This window comes from Astyanax mexicanus, chromosome 25, assembly GCF_023375975.1.
Source record: "Astyanax mexicanus isolate ESR-SI-001 chromosome 25, AstMex3_surface, whole genome shotgun sequence".
In the NCBI taxonomy this organism is placed as follows: domain Eukaryota; kingdom Metazoa; phylum Chordata; class Actinopteri; order Characiformes; family Acestrorhamphidae; genus Astyanax; species Astyanax mexicanus.
Genome location: NC_064432.1, coordinates 14,174,867 through 14,197,279, shown reverse-complemented (window position 1 = coordinate 14,197,279; position 22,413 = coordinate 14,174,867). Strand labels below are relative to the sequence as shown.

Genomic DNA, 22,413 nt, shown 5'->3' with positions numbered 1-22,413 from the left:
CTGGACTCGTGTGATTATTTTTAATGCACTCAGACTCATAAACACATAAGAAGTGAGAAGAGTTGTTGGACGCGAGTTCCAGCAGAAGAAGTCTGGCTTTAATGAGAAGCTGGAGCGCCTGGGTTTAATTTACAGCCCCCAGCGCAGACTGGAACACAACATAATCAGATCCTCACAAACCTTCCAAAACTTCACTGAGTTTTAGGAATCAGACCAAACTGACTCTGCTGCTCCCACTGTTTGTGCATCATATAATATAGCAGAAAAATTAGATATTAAATAATAATAATCATTAAGACAGTATTGTAACTAACACTTGTGTACTGTGTACTGTCTGAGGTTCTCAACCAGCAGACTAAAATTAAACTTTTAAACTTTAACTGATCTTGTGGGCGGGGCTCTGGTGGGGGTTGACTGGTTAAGGGGTGGAGCCAGGGTGTTCGATGCAGTTTTTTTTTGTTGTGATGTCATCTTCATCTCCATGCCAAACCGTGTCTTTGTTAGCAGTGGCAACCACAGGGCTCATCCAACATTGTTAATTCCGTGTTAGCAGTACCGCCAACTGGGTTTATCCAGTGTTGTTATGACGGCATACTTGCCTTGATAGCCAATGGGCAGATTTCTCAGTCTTTAAGCTCCTCCCACTAAACGGTTCTGTTGCCCCAGGTAAGATTAACTATCTCTGCTGGGAAAACAGGGGTTAAGTATCATTGCAATGATTAGCAATGCCAGCAACAGGGCTCATCCAATGTTGCTAATTCCGTGTTTGTAGTACCTCTGCTTTAGCAATTCTGGTGGCTGGGCTTGTCCAACATTGGTATGGTGGTGGACTGGCCTCGCTAGCCAATTGGCAGGTCCCTCAGTCTTTAAACTCCTCCCACTAAATGGTTTTGTGGTTTAAAGTAAAGTTAGCTAGCTAATTGTGATTGAAAAAACAGGATTAAGCAAATCGCTGTCCTTGTTAGTAACGCCAGCCACAGGGCTCATTCAATGCTAACTCCATGTTAGCAATGCTGGCAACTGGGATTATCCACCATCACTATTGCCTTGTTAGCAATGCCAGCCACAGGGCTCATCCAATGATGCTGGTGACCAGGCTTATATAATGTTGCTAACTCTGTGTTAACAGTTTTAGCAACCAGATTCATTTAACGGCACAAAGCTCTGTGTTCGCATCCAAAATCCATCCATCACTAAGTTAGCTTTAGCAATGCTGGCGACAGTATTATTAAACAGTGCTAACCCAGTGTTAGCAGTGCCGGTGACTGGGCTTATCCAAACATTGCTAATGCTGCTTTAGAAACTCTGTCGGCTGGGTTTATACGTCATTGCTATTGTGGTGGACTGGCGTGGCTAGCCAATAGGCAGATCCCTCAGTCTTTAAGATCCTCCCACTAAATGGTTCTGTGGCTAGCTAAACATGCTGAGAAAACTAGTGTTAAGCAAGTCTAAGGCCTTTTTAGCAATGCTGGTGACTGGGATTATCCGCCATCGCTAATGCCATGTTAGCAATGCCAGCCACAGGGCTCATCCAATGTTGCTAATGCCACAATAGCAATGCTCAGGACTGGGCTTATCTAACGTTGCTAACTCTGTGTTAGCAGCGTTGGCAACCAGGTTCATCCAATGGCGCTAACTCTGTGTTAGCATCCAAAATCCATCCACCATCGCTAAGTTAGCTTTAGCAATTCTGCCGGATGGGTTTGTCCTACATTGCTATGGTGGGGGACTGGCCTGGCTAGCCAATAGGCAGATCCCTCAGTCTTTAAGCTCCTCCCACTGAATGGTTCTATGGCTTGAAGTACAGTTAGCTAGCTAACTCTGCGGAGAAAAACATGATTATCCATCATGACTAATGCTATGTTAGCAATGTTAGCCACAGGGCTCATCCAATGTTGCTAACACTATGTTAGCAGTGCTGGCAACCAGGTTCATCCAACGTTACTAACTCCTTATTTGCAAGGCTTGCAACCGGGATAATCCAATGTTGCTAATATTGTGTTAGCAATGCTGGTGACCAGGTTCTTCCAACGATGCCAAATCTGTGTTAGCATCTAAAATCCATCCAACATAGCTAACATCGCTTTAGCTAGGCTGAGTTCATCACACAATGGTATAGTGGTGGATTAGCCTGGCTAGCCAATAGGCAGATCCATCAGTCTTTAAGCTCCTCCCACTGAACGGTTCTGTAGTTCAAAGTACAGTTAGCTAGCTAGTTTCATTTAGACCTGCAGTGGAAAAGCAGCTTTAGATATGTGTAATGAAATTCAATTTTTAATATTTAAATGTTGATTAATGGTGATTAAAGGCGCTGCAGTTCTTCGCGGTTCTGCTGGTGACGAGGTGTCCTGGTTGTTCTGTTGGGTCACGCCACTACATTTGGTGACCGCGTGGAGAGGGTCACGCAGATGTTGAGGAGAAGAGGGGTGTGTAAATATTGTTTCAGGTGGAAGAGGTTGAATGGAATGTGAGACTTGGACTTATCTGCAGTCACGCGTACGGTGTGAAGTTCTTCCAGAAAAACCCAGATCTGACCACACACACTCCCGCCGCTCCTCACCTGAACATCACACTACAGTATATACCACAAAATATATACTTTTATATCAGAGCTGAGTATCAATTCCATTCAGATTCACAAGATTCCAACAATTACAGAACATCTTGCAATACAATATTGTCGCATTATGATACCCATGATAGTGAACAGCCAATAAAAAAAAACTCAAATCTCTCAGGAAATTAGAATATTATATGGTACTTTTGGCAGTGTGGGCAGTGTGCCAAGTCCTGCTGAAAAATGAAATCTGCATCTCCATAAAAGTTGTCAGTAGCAGTGGAAAGCAGGTGGACACTTCTTGCTTCCCTCTGCTGAAAACACATTTTATGGAGATGCGGATTTCATTTTCCAGCAGGACTTGGCACACTGCCCACACTTCCAAAAGTACCAATTGCTCTTATATAAGATTTTAATTTTCTGAGGCACTGATTTTTGCGTTTTTTATTGGCTGTTTATTTGGAGCGTTTCTCCCTCTGTTTGGTTTGTTTTCACACAGACATAAACCTACTGCGCCAAAATACGCACCAATAAACCACATCAGCACATCATCTCCTCTGATTGGTCAGCTCCTCTGAGCTGTCTGGTGCGGGAGCGTGAAAGTAAATATAGTGAGAAGACTCTGTGTTCCAACAAAGAATGCTGTAAAACAGCAGTATATGCAGCACGTACTGTGATTTTAGTCTGTAAACAGCATGGAGCAGCAGCAGAGATAGCAGTATATTATCTGGCTAATATATAAATCAGATTCAACTGAACCTAATCAGCAGTTTAGCTCAATAAAATAGAAGTATATTTGATAGCTGGGTCAGATCGAGACCAGATCTTGTTCTCACCACAAGCGAACCGTTCCATAAAATAAAAATCTGCATGTTGGGCAGGGGCGGGGCAGATTATGGCAGAAGTTGGGGTCAGACTTGGTGGCATAATTAACTTGCATCAAAAAAATAAATAAACAAAAAATCGTACTGATTCCGAATTAATTGCAAGCGTTAATGCTTTAACGTTGACAACCCAAGTTTATTTATACAGTTTTATTCTATAAACTACAAACAACATTTCTCTCAAATTTCACATAAAAATATAAAAATAAAAATTGTCATTTAGAGCATTTATTAGCATAGTTTATTCATAAAGTTTTAAGAGTTCAGAAATCAATATTTGGTAGAATAACCCTAGTTTATCTAAGTAATCTAAGTTTTAATTTCATGCGTCTTGGCATCATGTTCTCTTCCTCCACCAGTCTTACACACTGCTTTTGGATAACTTTATGCTGATTTACTCCTGGTGCAAAAAAATCAAGCAGTTCAACTTTTTTTTTATTTGCTAAAATTCATGTTTAAAGTTTGATTTGATCGTTTTGGAATGATTTTTAGATGTTTTCCGTGTGCAGTATTCTTCACTTCAGATTGTGTTTCACATTTTTCTGGTTTGTTGTGTTTTTTTTCCCTCTTGGTGGAGGTCTGGGTGTGTGTGTGTACAGTGTGTGTGTGTGTGTGTGGAGATGTAAAGAGGCTTGGGTTATGTATGTCTCTGGCTCTGTGTATGTATAGCTTGTGGGGCGACATGTTGTGGTGATGTCTTGTGATGGAGCATTCCGGTTGTGGGTCAGACAGTTCATCTTCACGTCTCCTCTGTGAACAATCTGTCTTTCTCTCTGTTTTCTACAAACCCTGGTGACTCTGTGAACAAACAGACGTGCACAGAGAAGTGCACTAGCCTGCTCACTTCTGTTTAGTGCACTACACAAAAAATTAGGCTGATGAAAAATCAGCATCATAATAATAACTAATAGATATAATCAATACAAAAGTAAGATATTTGCTGCAGAAAAGAAAGATGAATCTGTGTGAGAGTGTGAGTGAGTGTATACACTGTGTATTACGGTACTCGTGTTTACACCAGAGCTGGGAGAGAAAGCTGCGCTCGCTTCTCCTGCAGAAACGAGTTTTACACCTAATAAACATCATTTAATCAGCTCTAATCCACACATAAACACCATAAACACAACAACTACCATCTGTAGAACAGTGAAACATTCTGAATATACAGACCTTTCTCTTATTAAACATAAAATACATCTGTTTTCAGATTAAATTCACTATGTTTTTATTAATGAAGAAAATCAAGGTGTTATCAAATAAAAACACTTGAAAAGTCTTGAAAAACACTTTCTATACTATTAATTATGTTTAATTTTCAATGATATTTCATTGTTACTTGATGTAAAAAAAATGCATATTTAGTTGTATATAGACTCTTAAAAATAAGAAAATTCAAGGATTATTGAATAACATTACTGAAGTCTAGAAGAACACTTTTACTAGTATTTATTATGTATATTTTAAGTAATAATACTGTAAGAATTTGAATTAATTGAATGGTAAGTTTAGACTCCTATAAAATGTAAAAAATAAGAGTTATCATATACCTCTAAATTCATAAATGTCTTATTCTCATATATTAAAATGATAAGTTTCAAGTGATATTACTGTAGTAATTTGGAGTAATGAGAATTCAAACCTAGGTAAAATGTCTGTTCGCTCTTGTATAAACCAGATTTTGGAGTTCTATACAACCAGCAAATCAAACTGTTCAAATGTCATCAAATGACACCATTAAATTCTTAGAGAACGCTTGCTATACTATTAGTGATTTAAGTATTGAGTGATTTTACTGTAGAATTTTAGAGTAATGTGAGGTCAAACGTAGGAAAAATGGCCATTTGGCTTTTCATAAACCCTTATATGTTGTGATATTGATACATTGTCCCACATATAATTATGAATAGGCCTGTCATGATAACTATTTCTTGGTGACTACATCCATATGTATATGTGTGTATGTATATATATATATATATATATATTGTTCCAGAAATAATTGTAATGAACGATAATATAGTTGCAATATAATTGATCAGAAATAATAGCATTATAATGAATTTTAATTTTCTGTTTTTCTGTGCTGGATTACTCACTAATAGTTGGTGGCAGGCCAAGTCTTCTTTGTTGTTTAGATCGAGCCCTGCTGTTTGCTTTGATATGTGTATCTTTTACACCTTCTTATTCAGTGTTTATATTTAGTATTCTTTTCCTACATAGTAAATGAATAGTAAAGATAGATTTATTTATTTATTTATTTATTTGATTGATTGATTGATTGATTGATTGATACTTTATTTATCCCGAAGGAAATTTAGGCAGACTATCTAACAGACTATAAAGGAACACATAAAGAATAATGTAGTAATTTAAAAGTGTTAAACAAACCAAAATACTCTGTAAAGCATTTAGGTGCCCTTATCTGGGGAGCTGTTAACTCTGATGAGAGCCAGTTTCATCAGCATAATGTTTTTTTTGGTATTTGCAGTAACTGTACCTGAGGATGCTTTCGAATTCTTGAAATTCGTATTTTTCTTCATTTTTTTAGTCTTTTTTTTTACTTAGTTGAGTAGTTGTTGCTTCTCATAATCTGGATTAGAACATTACTAAAATATTCACTATTCACTGTATACCTGTAACTCTACCTCTTCACTACTTTACAACTGATGCTCTCAAACACATTAAGAGACAAGAAATTCAAGTAATTAACTCTTGATGAGTTCAGCACAGCTGTTAACTGAAAGCCTGAATTCCAGGCCATTTTTAATGAATGTGAATCAGTATCTGTATTTTGTTCTTCAGTTCAGCAGCTTTTTTTTTTGTCTTTTTTTCCGTTTTGCAGCATGCTAACGTTAGCCTAGCATAAACCCGGGCTTTAGGCCAAGAGTAACTCGCGTTGCCCCTCCGCCTCCGAGTCCAGCAACAGCTGATCTCTGAAATCGGGCCTTTTTGTGGTTCCCAACTCCGCAGCCAGACATCCCAGTCAGCCTGTCCTGGGAATTGGCTCTCTTCAGTCACCAGGGAAGAGAGAGAGAGAGAGAGAGTACAAATACTTCTGAACTTTACTGGAGTAGAGAATGAGGATAAAGGAGGGGGAGGAAAAAGAAGTTCAGCACAGTCAGATCAACAAGCTGCTCAGAAACACATGAACTTTATCAGCTGCCAACTAAAAAAAGCTGCTACAACAAACCCAACTATTACAAAAAAAAGAAAAAGCTGAGACTCTCTGTGTAAAATGTAATAAATGTATTTGAAAATCTCATATATTCATAGTTTATTCACAATAAAATTTAGTACTTGTGCATCCCTAAAAGTAGAATATCATTAAAAAGTTACTTTATTTCATTAATCAGTTCAAAATGTGAAGTATGTTATACATTATATATATTATATAGACTATGAGGCGCACTAGATTATAATATGCATTATAAGACACTAGTAAGGAACAGGAGGGACGCCATGTTTACCTTCTAATTCAGCTTAGCTAAAATAAGCTAAGCTAAGCTAAGGAAACAATACAAAATAATAATAATAATAAAAAATAAAACTTTTCACTAAGGGTAGCCTTACTAGAATTTCTAGAATTTAGAATAGTATCTATCTATCTATCTATCTATCTATCTATCTATCTATCTATCTATCTATCTATCTATCTATCTATCTATCTATCTATCTATCTATCTATCTATCTATCTATCTATCTATCTATCTATCTATCTATCTATCTATCTATCTATCTATCTATCTATCTATCTATCTATCTATCTATCTATCTATCTATCTATCTATCTATCTATCTATCTATCTATCTATCTATCTATCTATCTATCTATCTATCTATCTATCTATCTATCTATCTATCTATCTATCTATCTATCTATCTATCTATCTATCTATCTATCTATCTATCTATCTATCTATCTATCTATCTATCTATCTATCTATCTATCTATCTATCTATCTATCTATCTATCTATCTATCTATCTATCAGAATACAGTCTAATATACTCACCTCTAAATGGAGAAAGAGCTAGCGCTTAGTGCGATTAGCAGGTAATGCTAATGCTAATACTGCTCCAGCAGTGCTAGTCAGGGTTAGCAGCAGGATGCAGGCTGATATACTCACCTCTGAATGACAATGTTCTCCCTCAGCATTTCCAAATACAGAACTTTTTGCCAATACCCCCAACCTACAGGCCTACAGTGCTAATGATAGGGGCATAGAGATACCCATGCAAAAAATGGCTTTTTTGCACCATTTACAAGCTATGACCTGTCACCGGCATTGTGAGCCTGTTGTGAGCATCAAGTAAAAGTGCTGTATTTGGGAATGCTAGGGGTGAAACTAGGTGGGCTATACTACAAAAGGTTATACTTACTATCACGTTTCACTAAACCCAAGTCCATTTCACACCAAAAAAATCTCCTTTTTTGTAAGATAAAGTCTTCTAGTAGGTCAAGATCCCTCCCTCAGATGAAATCTGCTGGCTAATCCTGCTGTGTACTGTCTGAGGTTCTCAATCAAAATGACTGAAATGGCATTTCTTTGACTGATCTAGTGGGTGGAGCTCTGGTGGGGTGGTTTTTATGCAGGTTTTCTTATTGTGATGTCACTATAAGGGAGGGGCAAAACAGCTCCTTATTTTTTGTGCTTGGAGTGTTTATAGGGGCGGTCGAGACCCAAGTGGAAATACACTTTTCTTTTCTTTTTTTACGATATGGTAAAATGATTCACTTTCAGCATCTAATATATGTTATATTCTATTTAAATTGTGAATAAAATATGGATGTATGAGATTTGCAAGACATTCTGTTTTAATTTACATTTATTTAGACAGAATCGCAGCTTTTTTTCCCACAAGCGCATAAAAAACAGCGGATTGATCTGCTGGAGTGGAGGATATAAAAAGCGAGGGAGCGAGAGGAAAAACGCCGCCGGCTCTGGAGAAAGACAAATGTTGTGACTGAGGAGTTTTATTTTCCCATAACTCTTAAAGGGCCGGTTCTGGTCTCAGGCTTGAGTGATTAGGAACAGATGAGATAAGAACAGTGATAGAGAGAGAGAGAGAGACAGAGAGCGCACACTCGTTACTCACTGCTTTCTCTCTTTTCTATTCTTTGTCTCTTTCTTTGCTGAAGTCACTGCTGCTGCTGTTTAAAAGACTATAAGGGATTATATTTTCTGTAGTAACTCATACATCCTGCTCATGTTATCAGATATTAAGGAAACATTTCCCCGCTCCCATTTCCTCACACTGGGCTGCCAGGTACAGAACACAACAGCAAACAGTGCAACACTGCTGTGGAAACGGACTGGAATCTGTAATTTTTGTAATTTTTTATTTTTTTTATTCAGGATCACGATAATGATTTTATCTTGATTCGTTTCATGTTAATTGAGTACAACCAAACAGTGTGCCCATTTTTTAGTAGAGCACTAAAGCACATCAAACCATTTTTGCCAGTTTGTTTAAAAAAAAGGTTAATTAACTAACACTATATTTCTGAAGTTTATTCAGTGTAATTCTGTGTAAACAAAACATTTTAATATGACCGTAATTTTTCACACTATAAGATGCACTTAAAATCCTTTAATTTTCCCAAAAATGGTCAGTGCGTCTTTTAATCCGGTGTAACTTATGAGTTATACAGGAGTTTCAGTGAAGTTTCTCCAGCACTAAGGCTGGAGCAGCATTAGCATTAGCCGCTAACCACAGTGCTAGGCGCTAGCTTTTTTGCCGTTCAGAGGTGAGTAATATCAGCCTCTAGCCTGCTGCTAATCTCGACTAGCGCTGCTGTAGCAGCATTAGCATTACCTGCTAACTGTGCTAAACGCTAAATCTTTAGCAATTCAGAGGTGAGTATATTGCACTGTAGTCTGCGTGTTTACTGTGTTAAAACAAACTACGAGTGACGAATCACTAGCTAATAGCGCCCTGGCTTACTGGAACACTCAGGGATCCTCAGTGTAGTGCTGTTTGGTGGAATTAGCTCCTAACGCTAGCGGTTATCTGCTAATGTCAATGCTAATGCTTCAGCCTTAGTGCTGGAGAAATTCGGGAATCTAAACTTACTGTAAGCGCTTTACTCACCCAAATAAACAGTTTAGCTTTACATCTAAGAGACCTGCTGAATTAGAAGGAAAACATGGCAACACCTCTGTTCCTTACTAGTGTTGCATAATGCGCATTATAATCTGATGCGCCTTTTAAATGAAAATAGAATAGAAAATAGAAATTCATTGATAATTTGCCTTATAATCCGGTGCATCTTATAGTGTGAAAAACATGCTATGTAAATTAAAGTGAGTCATTTTATCATTTTAAAATACTTATACTTACTTACTTACTGTGTTTCTACTGTGGTTTAAGGTTATTTTAATATGGTGAGAATTCCAAGGCTTTTACCATATGAGCACCAATCACAAGTCCCCACCATTAAGAGTGTCCTTCAGACCTTAAGCTGCAGTAAGCTCGCATGTATGATGTATTAGCATTGTTTGTTCAGGTCCAACTGTAGCATTAGCCTCCGCTAGCTGCTGTTGAAATGGTTTGTTGTGCCTTTTTACATTGGCCTGTAAAAATCAAAACCAGATCCATATTATTGATTTCAACGTTTTTTTTTTTTTTTTGAGGACTAAATCTCCTCTTGCTGTGTTTTCCTTCATGGCTACATGCTCGTGAGAAAGGGGAGGGGAAGTAAACAAAGGTGTTTGGTGTTATCGTCATATCGCACACCCTTAGCATTAGCTGCGGTTCGCTAACCATAACTGGGTCATTTACTGTATTACCTCCACGAGCATAGTGGGGACAGGCATTTTAAAAATGTTGTGAATTTCATCATTCGAGTGCAGCATCGGTCTGTGTACAGCTGGGTTATCAAGGCAGCTTCCTAAAGTGACCTGAACTCTGAGGAGCGGTATCCAGTGTTTGGAAAATGGACTGCTGTTGTACCGATTGTTGCATTAAAACCTGATCTCTGGTCTTTGCACCGGTGTTTCTTTTCCTCCCTGCAGCAGTTGAGGGACTTAACCCATCTCAGGAGTCGGAGAATCTGATATTAAACTCCTCTCCACTCTTACTGACCTTTTATTACACCAGTTCTGGTTATGAGGAGCACCTGAGGAAACATCGCTTTTATCTGAATCTGAATCAGCAGCAGCAGCTTCAGCTACAGCGTTCCAGGACGCTCTTTTGTTGTCATTCCCGTCCGATGCTGCACGTGGGAACTCTTTCAGCTGAGGAACGCCCATCATCTGAAACCAGGACATAAATATCATCTGCAGGATCCTGCTCGGCAGGTCGGCCAACCCATCTCACAGGATAATTGCTCTTTTTCTATTCTTCTCTGGGGGGAAAACATTCTTATTGATGGCAATTATGCAGGATGAGGTTTCGTTGCTGCAGGCCTCAGTTTAACCCCGTTTTCCCCCTGATGAGTTTTTCAGCTGATGATTTCTGTATTTCCGAACAGAAGTGTGTTAAAGAAGGAAGTGCGCAGTTTTGTCTGCAGTTTTGATTAGTTTTAGTCCAACTATATTGTTTATTTTGGTACCACTTTAAAATAAGACTACCTTTATAAAGGATTTATAAATGGTTTGTAAATTAGATTATTACTTATTATTGATTAGGTTGTAAATGCCTTAAAAAACCATTGATAAGCAGTTACACACATGACATAGTGGCAACTTAGTCATTTAATATATGGTAAAGAGTTAAACATACTCAAATATATTAATATGAGTTTGACAGGTTTAATGATGATTGATGGAAAACACAAAGTAAAATAAGTATCTAGAAAGATCTGATGTTTGACAGTATAAACAAGTGCGAAATCATTATTTTGCTCATTTTCAGCTCACTGTTGCAATTTCTATATATGTGTTATATATGAATTAACTGCTTATTAATGGGTTTTTAAATATTTGCAACCTAATTAATAACCATTTATAAACCCTTTATAAAGGAAGTCTTATTTTAAAGTGTTACCTTTATTATGATAATCATCACTGTCCAATGAAAAACAAGTATCTCCAAAATGGCAACTTTACAGGAGAGAGAAAAAACCTTCTAAACTTTCAATGGAAGTCAATGTAAAATTAGAAATAGTTTATTTCGGGTCATTTTGAAGTATTTCTATTGGTCCATTTTTCAAGAAATTTTGGCACAGTGTAAAGCGCAGGTCGTCTGTTCAATTTGTGTAAAAGAAAGTGAGTACACCCTTTATTGTTTTATATTTAATTTTATTTATATCTTTTTATATTTATTGTTGGGAAACACTGAAGATATGACACTTTGATACAGTGTAAAGTTTACACTGTTAGTTTACTGTTCCCTCAAAATAACTCTCATACTGGCCACTAGATATTTAACATGGCGCCTCATGGCTAAGAACTCTCTGAGGAGGTGAGAAACAGAATAGTGTCTCTATATAAAGATGGCCAAGCCTATAAAATAATTGCTAACAGCCTAAAACTCATATACAGAGCAATGCTTAAGACCATACAGCAGTTTTCCAGAACATGTTCCACACAGAAGTCCACATGTTCAGTTATATCCAAAGATTGGCTTTAAACAATAGAGGCATGAGTGCTGCCAGTATTGCTGCAGAGGTTGAAGAAGTGGGAGGTCAGCCTGCAGTGCTCAGACCATAGGCACTATACACACTGCATCAACTGCAATGTGCCTCTGCATGGTTCTGTCCTGGAAGCAAGCCTCTTCTAAAGCTCATGCACAAGAAAGCCTGTATACAGTTTACTGAACACAAGCAGTCCAAGATCATGGATTACTGGAACCATTTCCTGTAGTCTTACGAGATCAAGATAAACTTCTTTGACACGGATAATCTTTAGCATGTGTGGCGCCATCCTGTTGAGGAGTAACAAGACAACCGTCCCTTGCTTATAGTTAAGCATGGTGGTGGTAGCATCGTGGTCTGGGGATCTCTGAGTGCTTCCAACATGCACTGTGACATTTTGAAGCAGAGCATGATCACCTACCTTCAGGATAGCTGTTTTCTAATTTATTTTAGCAAAAATATAAATGCACTTAATAGATCCTTCCTTGTGTCCTTAAAATGTATTGATTATAACATTCACAACCCTCTAGATAAAGTGGTTGTGTACGTAGGGTTTGTTAATATCATACACATAATTTGCTAATATCATACACATTTTAAGGTCCTATTTTAGTGATCTATAAGCGAGTCGTGTTCTATGCAAAGTGCAGTTTGATTTAGGGCGTGTCAGGGTGTCTTTGCTATCGTAACGACAGGAAAAGTACACTTTGTGCATCTCAAAACGCAGCGCAATAGGCATGTAATATTTTCCTAATTAATAATGGGTGTGGTTATTTGTTAATTGTGGGCGTAACATGAAATAAAGCAATCAAAGTGTCTCTTGCTCATCATTCCCTCATTATTCTGACTTTGGTGGATTGCTATTTTAACGATGCAGCTACCTGGACGTGTCCAACAAACGCTTCTCAGCAGAGGAAACTGATTGTTGTTGATGTAAAATATGGGTTTGTGCTGCTGTCTGTTCATGTTCATGCGTAACAAGCGCATCTGTGTTGCCAAGATAGCGATGAGCGTCTTACTGTTGATGTTTGTCTTGGTTGTATTCAGTCAGTGGAGCTCCTGTGTTTTCTGTTACCAAGATAAACAAGCAAAACTCACTTCCAGACCACAACGCCCATCAGTGTAGATCTATTCAGAAGCTCTGCTGCTGTTTAAAACAGGCAGGTTGATGGACCCTTAGATTCTCTTAGATTTAGGCTCTTAATCCATTATTTTATTATATCTTTTTTCATGGGAGAACACTGACGATACGACACTTTAATACAGTGTAAAGTAGTCAGCGTACAGCTACAGTATAACAGTATAACTCACATAACACACAGCTACTGTATTACACATGTTAAATTTGGTGTTTTGTGTTAAATTCTCTCTGGATTCTGACCACTGGATTTTCAACATGCCACCTCATGGCAAATAACTCTCTGAGGTTGTGAGTTACTATTTAAACAAGGCAGACTGATGGACCCTTAGATTCTCTTAGATTTAGGCTCTTAATCCATTATTTTATTATATCTTTTTTCATGGGAGAACACTGAAGATACGACACTTTAATACTGTGTAAAATAGTCGGCGTACAGCTACTACAGTGTACTGTAAATTTACTGTTTCCTCAAAATAACTCCCATAACACACAGCTACTGTATTAGACATGTTAAATTTCGTGTTTTGGGTTCAATTCTCTCTGGATTCTGACCACTGGATTTTCAACATGCCACCTCATGGCGAAGAACTCTCTGAGGTTGTGAGTTACTATTTAAACCAGGCACCCTTAGATTCTCTTAGATTTAAGCTCTAAATCCATCAAGTATTAAATTCCCTGTGATCCATAGCTCATCACTGTGTTGTGTGTTAGCTTAACGAGTTGTTCTGCTGCGTGGTTCTGGGTGTGTGTGTGTTGGCGAGTGTGTGTTTGTGGTGATGTCGGGATGTGTTACAGTTTCTCAGAGCAGACCGGGTGTCTGGGGATGTGTTTAAAGCAGCGGAGCTGATGGTTCTCATGCCTGTTTGCTTGTTTACAGCAGCAGCAGCAGATAACTCGCATGCATGGGCGTGGTAGTGGGGGGAAAAGTGGACCTGACTACCCAGGGCCCGAGTAGGGAGAGGGGCCCATGAAAATCCTGATTTTTTTTTCGCTCACTTTCCTTTGTTTACTGGCATGGATAGGGGCCCATTAACATAGAGGGTGTACAGGGCCCAGAATTTGCTGCTACGCCCCTGCTCGCATGGTTCAGCAGATCCCGCTCCTCGCCGGCAGATTCCTCTCAGATTAGGCAACACAGCCTCGTCTTTACCCCAGTTTGCCCTGCATTCCTCCCGCAGTGACAAACAGAGCGTGGTTAGGAGATTCCAGTCTCTCCGCCTGGTGCCTCTTAAATTAAAACAGAATGAGAGCAGATCGCAGAATGAAGTCATTTCACTGAGGGAAGGGTTCAGGCAGAGAAACCAGTCTAAAAGAACCACAACAATCTGGATTCCAGGAGATTCATGTACTGAGACTTGCTACTTGCTGGACGTCCTACTAAAATGTTCTGTACGCTCAGAGCTGAATTTTTTTTATCAATTTATCAAACCGTGCGTAGTCAGAATCTCACGTACTTTCTCTTAGTACATCACAATCAACTCGAAATTAAGCACAAGTGCACAAATACATCACACCTGCCATGTCCCCTCCCTCAATTACGCACAGTATAATGCAGAGGTGGAAAAAGTACTGAAAAATTGTAATTAAGTAGAAGTACCTTTACTTTGCTAAAATTCTACTTAAGTAAAAGTACCCATCTAAAAATCTACTCGTTTAAAAGTAAAAAAGTACTCAATTTCAAACCCATCTTAAAATGTACTTTGAGTAAAAGTTACATAGTTACTTTTAAATATTTTATGTAAAAAAGGCAGTATTTGTTAAAAAAAAAAAGAAAAAGTGTATGAACCCTGACTACAGGAAATAAAGGAAATTAAAACAGCTCAGAGATACAGCAGTGCTTAAAGCTTTAGAATTTTCAATATTTCTGTATAAATATGATCAAAAACATCATCAGATTTTATCATCACAAGTTCTAAAAGTAGATAAAAAGAACCCAGTTAAACTGCATTTTTTTTATTAGTTTCTTCTTATTTTTATTTAATTTAATTTATTTATTATTACTTTCATTTTTTACTCTGTTTTTTTAATTCATTCTTGTTCTGTTATAAATTCTATTATTAATTTTATCATTTCTTATCATTCTTAACATTTTACTACTTTTACTATTATCTTTTTACTTATTTTATATTTTATATATTTTTTACTTTTTAGAAAAACAGCTTCAACTCTGGGATGTTGGTGGATTTCCTCACATGATAACTGATCACTTTAGCTCCGCCCACAACATTTACATTACATTAAGATCAGGACTTTAACTTGGCCCTGTTCCAAAACATTAACTTTATTCTTCTTTAATCATTCTTTAGTAGAACGACTTGTGAATTTAGGGTCATTGTCCTGCTGAATGATCCACCTTCTCTTCAGATTCACTTAATGAACAGATGTTCTGATATTTTCCTTTAGAACTCTCTGAATTTTAGCAAATTGAAAACCTCTGGAAAATAATCAAGAGGAAGATGGATGATCACAAGCCATCAAACCAAGCTGAACTGCTTGAATTTTTGCACCAGGAGTGCAGGCGTAAAGTTATTCAAAAGCAGTGTGTAAGACTGGTGGAGGAGAACGTGATGCCAACAGGTTTTTTAATATAATTTTTTTCTGTTTTTTTTTTCTACAATATTTCACCAAAATGGTGTTTTTTCAGTATATTATTTTTATTTTACAAATATAATTTTTTTCAAGTTTTTTTTTTTTACAGTGTACAGTTTGTTGTTTTTACATTATACTTTTTTCTTGTATAGTATACATTTTTATTTGTTTCTGTTTTATTTTTCAGGATTTTATTACAGTATACGTTTTATTCAGTTTTATTCAGTTATTTTTTTCAGATTTCAATATATATATTTTTAAGTTTTTAAAAATTTTTTTCAATATTTTTTTTTACATTTTTACTGTTTTATATCCTTATATTTTGTTCTCTCATTATTTTCTTTACCTATTTTGAGGTTTTCCATAATATGATTTTGTTTATTTTTTAATATACAAGTTTTTACAGGGAGTTTTTTCAGTAGAATTTTTGTATATAATTTTCTTTAAAATTTTTATACACAATTATTTAACTTTTGTTTTAACAATATACAATTCTTCTGGTTTTTAAATAAAGAATATTTTTTGCTGGGAGTTTACAACTAACCTTTATATCTTTTGAGTTCACTGTACATCATGTCTGCTTTATTGGATTCTTTGCATCTGATTTCTTGATGCGTGATGCCAACATTCATAAAAACTGTGATTAAAAACCAGGGTTATTCCAGCAAATATTGATTTCTGAACTCTTAAAACTTTATGAATATGAACTTGTTTTCTTTGCATTATTTGAGGTCTGAAAGCTCTTAACCATAAATTCAGTGTTTTTTCATTATTTTAAAATGTTCTGCATTGTAGAACAAGCTCTTCTTGTTTTAGATGATCAGTTTTGATCATCTCTGCTGGATTTTCTCAGTCATCTTTATGAGGTAGAGTCACCTGGAATTCAGGCTTTCAGTTAACAGCTGTGCTGAACTCATCAAGAGTTAATTACTTGAATTTCTTGTCTCTTAATGTGTTTGAGAGCATCAGTTAAAGTAAAGTAGTGAAGAGGTAGAGTTACAGCTATACAGTGAATATATCCAGATTATAAGAAGCAACAACAACTCAACTAAATAAAGATAAAATACTTTAAGATCTGTCGATCTGAAAAGAAGAATTTCAAGAAGTTTGCTTCTTCACAGAGTATTTTAGTTAGATTTTTTGTTATATTGAATATTTTTGTGATTCTATGATATTTCTCATTAGAGAAGAGTATATATGGTCAGAGTGAGGAGCTCCAGGTGGATGTTTTGCTGAGTTCAGGCTGATGATAATAAAACTCTCTCAGTGGAGATTGTAAATAGCTGTAGTGTTGAGTCAGAGTTGTTATAGTGAACTTCAAAAGCCTGTCCGACTCTGGCTCTGTTTAACTTCCTGCTGCAGCTCAGTAACAGTAACCAGCAGTGCTGCTTTTTTATTTTAGATTTATCTTTATTATTAATAACTTTATTACCACAGTTCTTCTATTAATGTCATATTAACTGAGACTCAGTCCTTAATCATGTTAATCTGAGCTAAAGGCTAAAGCTGCTGTTTTCATGTGGGTCAGCCAGACGTCTTCCTGTAGCAGTTTTCTCCAGTTTCTCTTTTGAAGGTGTAGGAAACAGAACTCACCGCTCTCTGACTTCATCTGTAATTTCTCTAAAGAAAACAACTTCTACTTTTAATAGTTACAGAGTTCTCTACAGTGTTTGTGTGTCGTTTTCTAGTTATTATGGTGAAAGTGTGAATGTGCTGTAAGTGTGTAAGTGTTGAATGCTGCTGCAGTAGAGAGTAACAGCAGTAACTCCATCTGTTCCAGCACTACAGCTTTACTATAGACTGAGTAAAGAGATTGAAAATTTGTATTTTTTAAAATCCATTTCCAAAACTCAGTTTATTTCCATTACCACTGACTAGCTGTAAGCTGCTTACCAATTAATTGTTTTGTAAAAAAACAGATATATTTTTTTACAGTAAACATTTTTCTCAGTTTTTTATAAAAAAAATTCCAGTTGTGGTGTTTTTTCAGTAGAAGTTTTTTAAAGTTTTATTTAATTATTTATTTATTTTTTACAAATATAAATTTTTTCACGTTTTTTTTACAGTATTTATTTTGTTGTTTTTACAGAATACTTTTTTGTTTCTTATATAGTATACATTTTTTTTTTCTGTTTTATTTTTCAGGATTTGTTTTACAGTATACATTTTATCCAGTTTTTTACAGTGTGTATTTTTTTGTTTTCAATATAAATTAGAAGTTTTTTGTACAGTATACATTTTTCTTTTTTTTTTTTTTTTTTTTACATTATACATTTTATTTAGTTTTTTTACGGTTTTACTGTTTTTTTTCTTTTCCTTAAATTTTGTTTCTCATTATTTTCTTTACCTCATTATTTTATTTTGAGGTTTTCTTTTAGGTTTGCCATAATATGATTTTAATGATTTTATTTATTTTTTTAATATACAAGTTTTTACAGGGAGTTTTTTGTATATAATTTTCTTCTCATTTTTTATACAAAATTATTTAACTTTTGTTTTAACAAAATACAATTCTTCTGGTTTTTAAATAAAGAATATTTTTGCTGGGAGTTTACTACTAACCTTTATATCTTTTGAGTTCACTGTACATCATGTCTGCTTTATTGGATTCTTTGCATCTGATTTCTTTATCCCCGCCCCTCTCTCTCTGTGGTGGTGATGAGAGGGAAGTGTGGTATGTAAATACTCCTGTTCTCAGAGCGTGAGTTTAGTATCTGAGATCTGCAGGTGGTTTAATGAGTGAATTTAATCAGATCTGTGTTTGATTTGGCAGGAGGAGCTCTGCTGCTGGCAGCGTACTTCATGAAGAGACACGTCAATCTGCGCTGTGTTCTCAGACACAACCGCCACAGTGAGTTACCTCTCATTACCTCAACCCACAGAACCCGTTTCCTCCTGCTCTATAGACCGTCAGTGTGTCTTTACTATCATAACGTCGGGAAAAGTACACCTTGTGCGTCTCAAAGTGCACAAAAGTCATGTACTAATTCTCTTAATTAATCATGGGTGTGGTTAATTTTGGGCGTAAGGTGAAATAAACCAATCAGAGCGTCTCTTGCTCATCATTGCCTTTAAGAGTCAGGTGAGCTCAGACTTTGGTGGATTGCTATTTTAACGGTGCAGCTCCCTGGACGTGTCCAACAAACGCTTCTCAGCAGAGGAAACTGAGCTGCTGGTTGTCGCTGTGAAGGAGCTCCAGCAGCTCATTTACAGGAACAGCAATGTTATTTTATTTACTATTCTGTTTATTGTTGACGTAAAAGTTGAACGTCTGACTGTTGGCGTCTGTCTAGGTTATATTCAGTCAGTGGAGCTCCTGTGTTTTCTGTCACCAAGATGAACAAGTAAAACTCCAGAAATGTACCTGAACACACCTCATTTCCAGAACACCACGCCCATCAGTGTAGATATATTCAGAAGCTCTGCTGCTGTTTAAACCAGGCAGGAGAAAGGAGTGAAAATACACAGTTGGTGGGGTGTAAGATAGCTATGAACATTGGGACACGCCTTAAACAGGGTGTAAGATAGAGATCTTAAACTTATTTAGCTAATAAAGGCCTAATTTGTCTTAAAATATTTTAAATTCATCTTCTAAAAGTGTTTAAAAAGCCACAGGCTTTATTTTGGAGCATTGCATTTTGTGCTTCCCAAATTTGGTTTGCAGGCTATTTTACTTATTTTACAACAGATAAAATAGCAGAAACTATTTTATTATATCTTTATATATCTTTTCATGGGAAATACTGAAGATATGACGCTTTAATACAGTGTACAGCTACAGTATTACAGTGTAAATTTACTGTACTCTCAAAATAACTCAACACACAGACTTTAATGTCTAAAAGTCTCCTACACAAGTGGGTGCACACCAAAATGTCCAAATTCTGCCAGATTAGCTGGTTTCCCCTCCCTTTTTACGTGACTCTTAAAAAGAATGGCAAAGTGTCACGTTGATTGGTTTAAATCACCTTACACCCACAATTACAGTATACATTGTTTTTCTCTTTTTTTTTTCTTTTTTTTTTACTGTATTCAGTTTTTTTATACATTTTCTCATTTTTTAATGTACTTTTTTTTCGTGTTTTTTTTTTCAGTTTTTTCTATAATATATATTTTTCTCAGTTTTTTAATGTATGTTTTTTCATGTAAATTTTACTGTGTACATTTTTTTGTTTTTTTGTTTTTCTTCAATACAATATATTTTTCATAGTTTTTACTTTACGTTTTTACTTTACGTCAATATTTCATCAAATTCTTTAGGTTGTTTTTTCAGCAAGTGAGCATATGTGTGTCCATATATTCACAAGTAAAATCCTCTTTAATGTCTATTAAATATATATCATATAAATATTTATCATTTTGAGATCATTAAGGTGATATTGCCAGAGTAATTTTTCTTATCTTCCTTGTACTTGTTTTAAGTGATTTAAGACATTAAGTGTCTTATTGTATTGGCAGATATTTTTGCTTAGTTCAGGAAATAACAGACAATTAAAACAAGCAAAAGACACTTTTATTAGATTGCATTGCTTACAAAAAGTAAAGGTAAGTTGAAAACAAGATAATTCATTTTTATATCTAATAGTTTATTGACAGCAGTGCAAAAAAATAGATATGTTAGCTATTTAAGGTAGATTTAATGGACTTAATTAGCTAAGAATTACTTTTTTGTAGTGAGGGCTATTTAAAAAAAGTTTGAATTCTTTTTTTATATATATTTTTTTTTTTCAATTTCTGCAGATAGCCTGTAGAAATCTTCAGCCCCTACACTCTCTCTGAAAAAAGTCTTATATAGTTTCTCCATAATTCTCCTAATTTAACATGTGGAATGCGATGAGATTTGAGCTGATTATTAATTGGCTGTGATTAATCTGTTTTTTTTACAGAACTGCGTGTTTTTCCTGAACGGTTTGTGGTGTGTGTGAGCAGATCTGATGAAAACACAGCTCCTGCTGGAAGCACCAAACCGGACGTGGTGAGACTGTTAATATTTTAATATGTTAATAATGTTGATAATGACTGCAAATACTAGAAATAATGTATACAAATGTATAAAAATTAAAAAGTGTTTACCCCCTAAATCTTGTTATTATATTTGATAACTGGCAACAAGTCTTTCACATCTCTGTGGAGGAATTTTGGCTCGCATGTGTGCTTTGGGTCATTGTCCTGCTGCAGAACCCAAGTTTCTCCATTAGTGAATAATAGTGAATCACTGTGGTTCTCTGGAGTCTCAAAGCTTTAGAAATGATTTTATTATCTTTTCCAGACTGATAGATGATCAATAACTTTGTTTTCTCATCTGTTGTTGAAAAATGTGCTGCTTTTTGAGATGTTTTATCTGCTTCATGTTGTCAGAAAGGTTCTATTTAAGTGATTTCCTGATTCTGTAGTTACTGATGGTTCTGTGGTGCTGCTGGTTTGTGTTGTGGGTGGGGAGTCTGGGATTGGTTCAGTGCAGTGTATTATGGGTAGGTGAACACCGGGTCAGTGTTAAGTCCTGCTCTGAGACCCAAACGATTCCTTCTCTTTTTAACATTGTCTTTCCGATCCTAAAATGATTTATGTGAAATGTGTGAAGCCCCGCCCACCCTGGTGCAGGGTACACGCCTCACGCTGCTGTCCGGGCTTTTTCAGTTAAAGGCTTTATTGTTATTGTTATTCTTGCTCTGGCTCTGAATGAAAGAGGCGGTTCTAATGGTTTGAGAGCTGCAGGCTGAGGGTGGAGAGTTCAGATTGTGTAACTCAGTTTCCAGTGGCTTGTTCTGCAGTTCTGTTCTTCAGGATGTGGTTCTCTGGGCTTGGACGTGTCGTGGTGACTGGCGGGTTCCAGGCTTGTGGTGGCGCTCTCGCTCACTTCACCACACTGGTGGTTTTGGAGCCGAGAGATACGAGAAAATCAGCTAAATTGTCCCAGTAATAATTGATAAACAATATTTTGGTATTTTAAAGAGCAGTTTATGCCACTGATAATGATAATTCATGAGTATAACAAGTATTTAGTAGTATAATGTACCCTATACTTCTCTATATTCTCCTAAACTACTTTTCTAACTACTAACTTATACTAAGGCTGTATTCGAAATGGCATACTACATACTACTCGCGTACTAAATCTGCCTAAAGCTAGTATGCAGTACGCAGTATGCAACCAAACTGAGAATCTGTAGTGCACTACAGGTACCCGGATGGTGTACTACTCCGCTCCGATTTCGCAGTGTGCATGGAGAGCTGTCTTCGTGGTGTACTGCATCCCAACATGCATTGCGGCTGGCTCCTCCAGCTCGCTTCAGAAAAAAACAAGATGGTGGCGAGTGCGAGAGATTTTCAAATTATGGAAATATATATATTTTTAAATTAGGGGAATTATTTTGGAAGTATGGGCTCACCGCTGTCGAGCCCCTCCGCTGCCGCGCCGAGCGCTCTCCGCGGCCGGGACCCTCCGCTGCCGCGCCGAACGCTCTCCGCGGCCGGCACCCTCCGCAGTGTGCAGCAACATACAGTTTTAATAAATTATTCTGTTATTTTAATAAATAATTTCCTCAGTTTTAATAAATTATTCTGTTATTTTAATAAATAATTCCCTCAGTTTTAATAAATTATTCTGTTATTTTAATAAATAATTCCCTCAGTTTTAATAAATTATTATGTTACTTTAATACAT

At 36.4% G+C, this 22,413-nt stretch overlaps 1 protein-coding gene across 1 annotated transcript in view; it reads left to right on the top strand.

The window, feature by feature from the left end:
- The window catches only part of LOC111191659 (SLX4 interacting protein), an 87,861-nt gene that overhangs the window by 49,696 nt on the left and 15,752 nt on the right, over nucleotides 1-22,413 (top strand). The window contains exons 5-6 of the mRNA XM_022667199.2: nucleotides 18,523-18,600; nucleotides 20,636-20,724. Coding sequence (XP_022522920.2) covers nucleotides 18,523-18,600; nucleotides 20,636-20,724 — 167 coding nt within the window. The remainder of the gene's footprint in view (nucleotides 1-18,522; nucleotides 18,601-20,635; nucleotides 20,725-22,413) is intronic.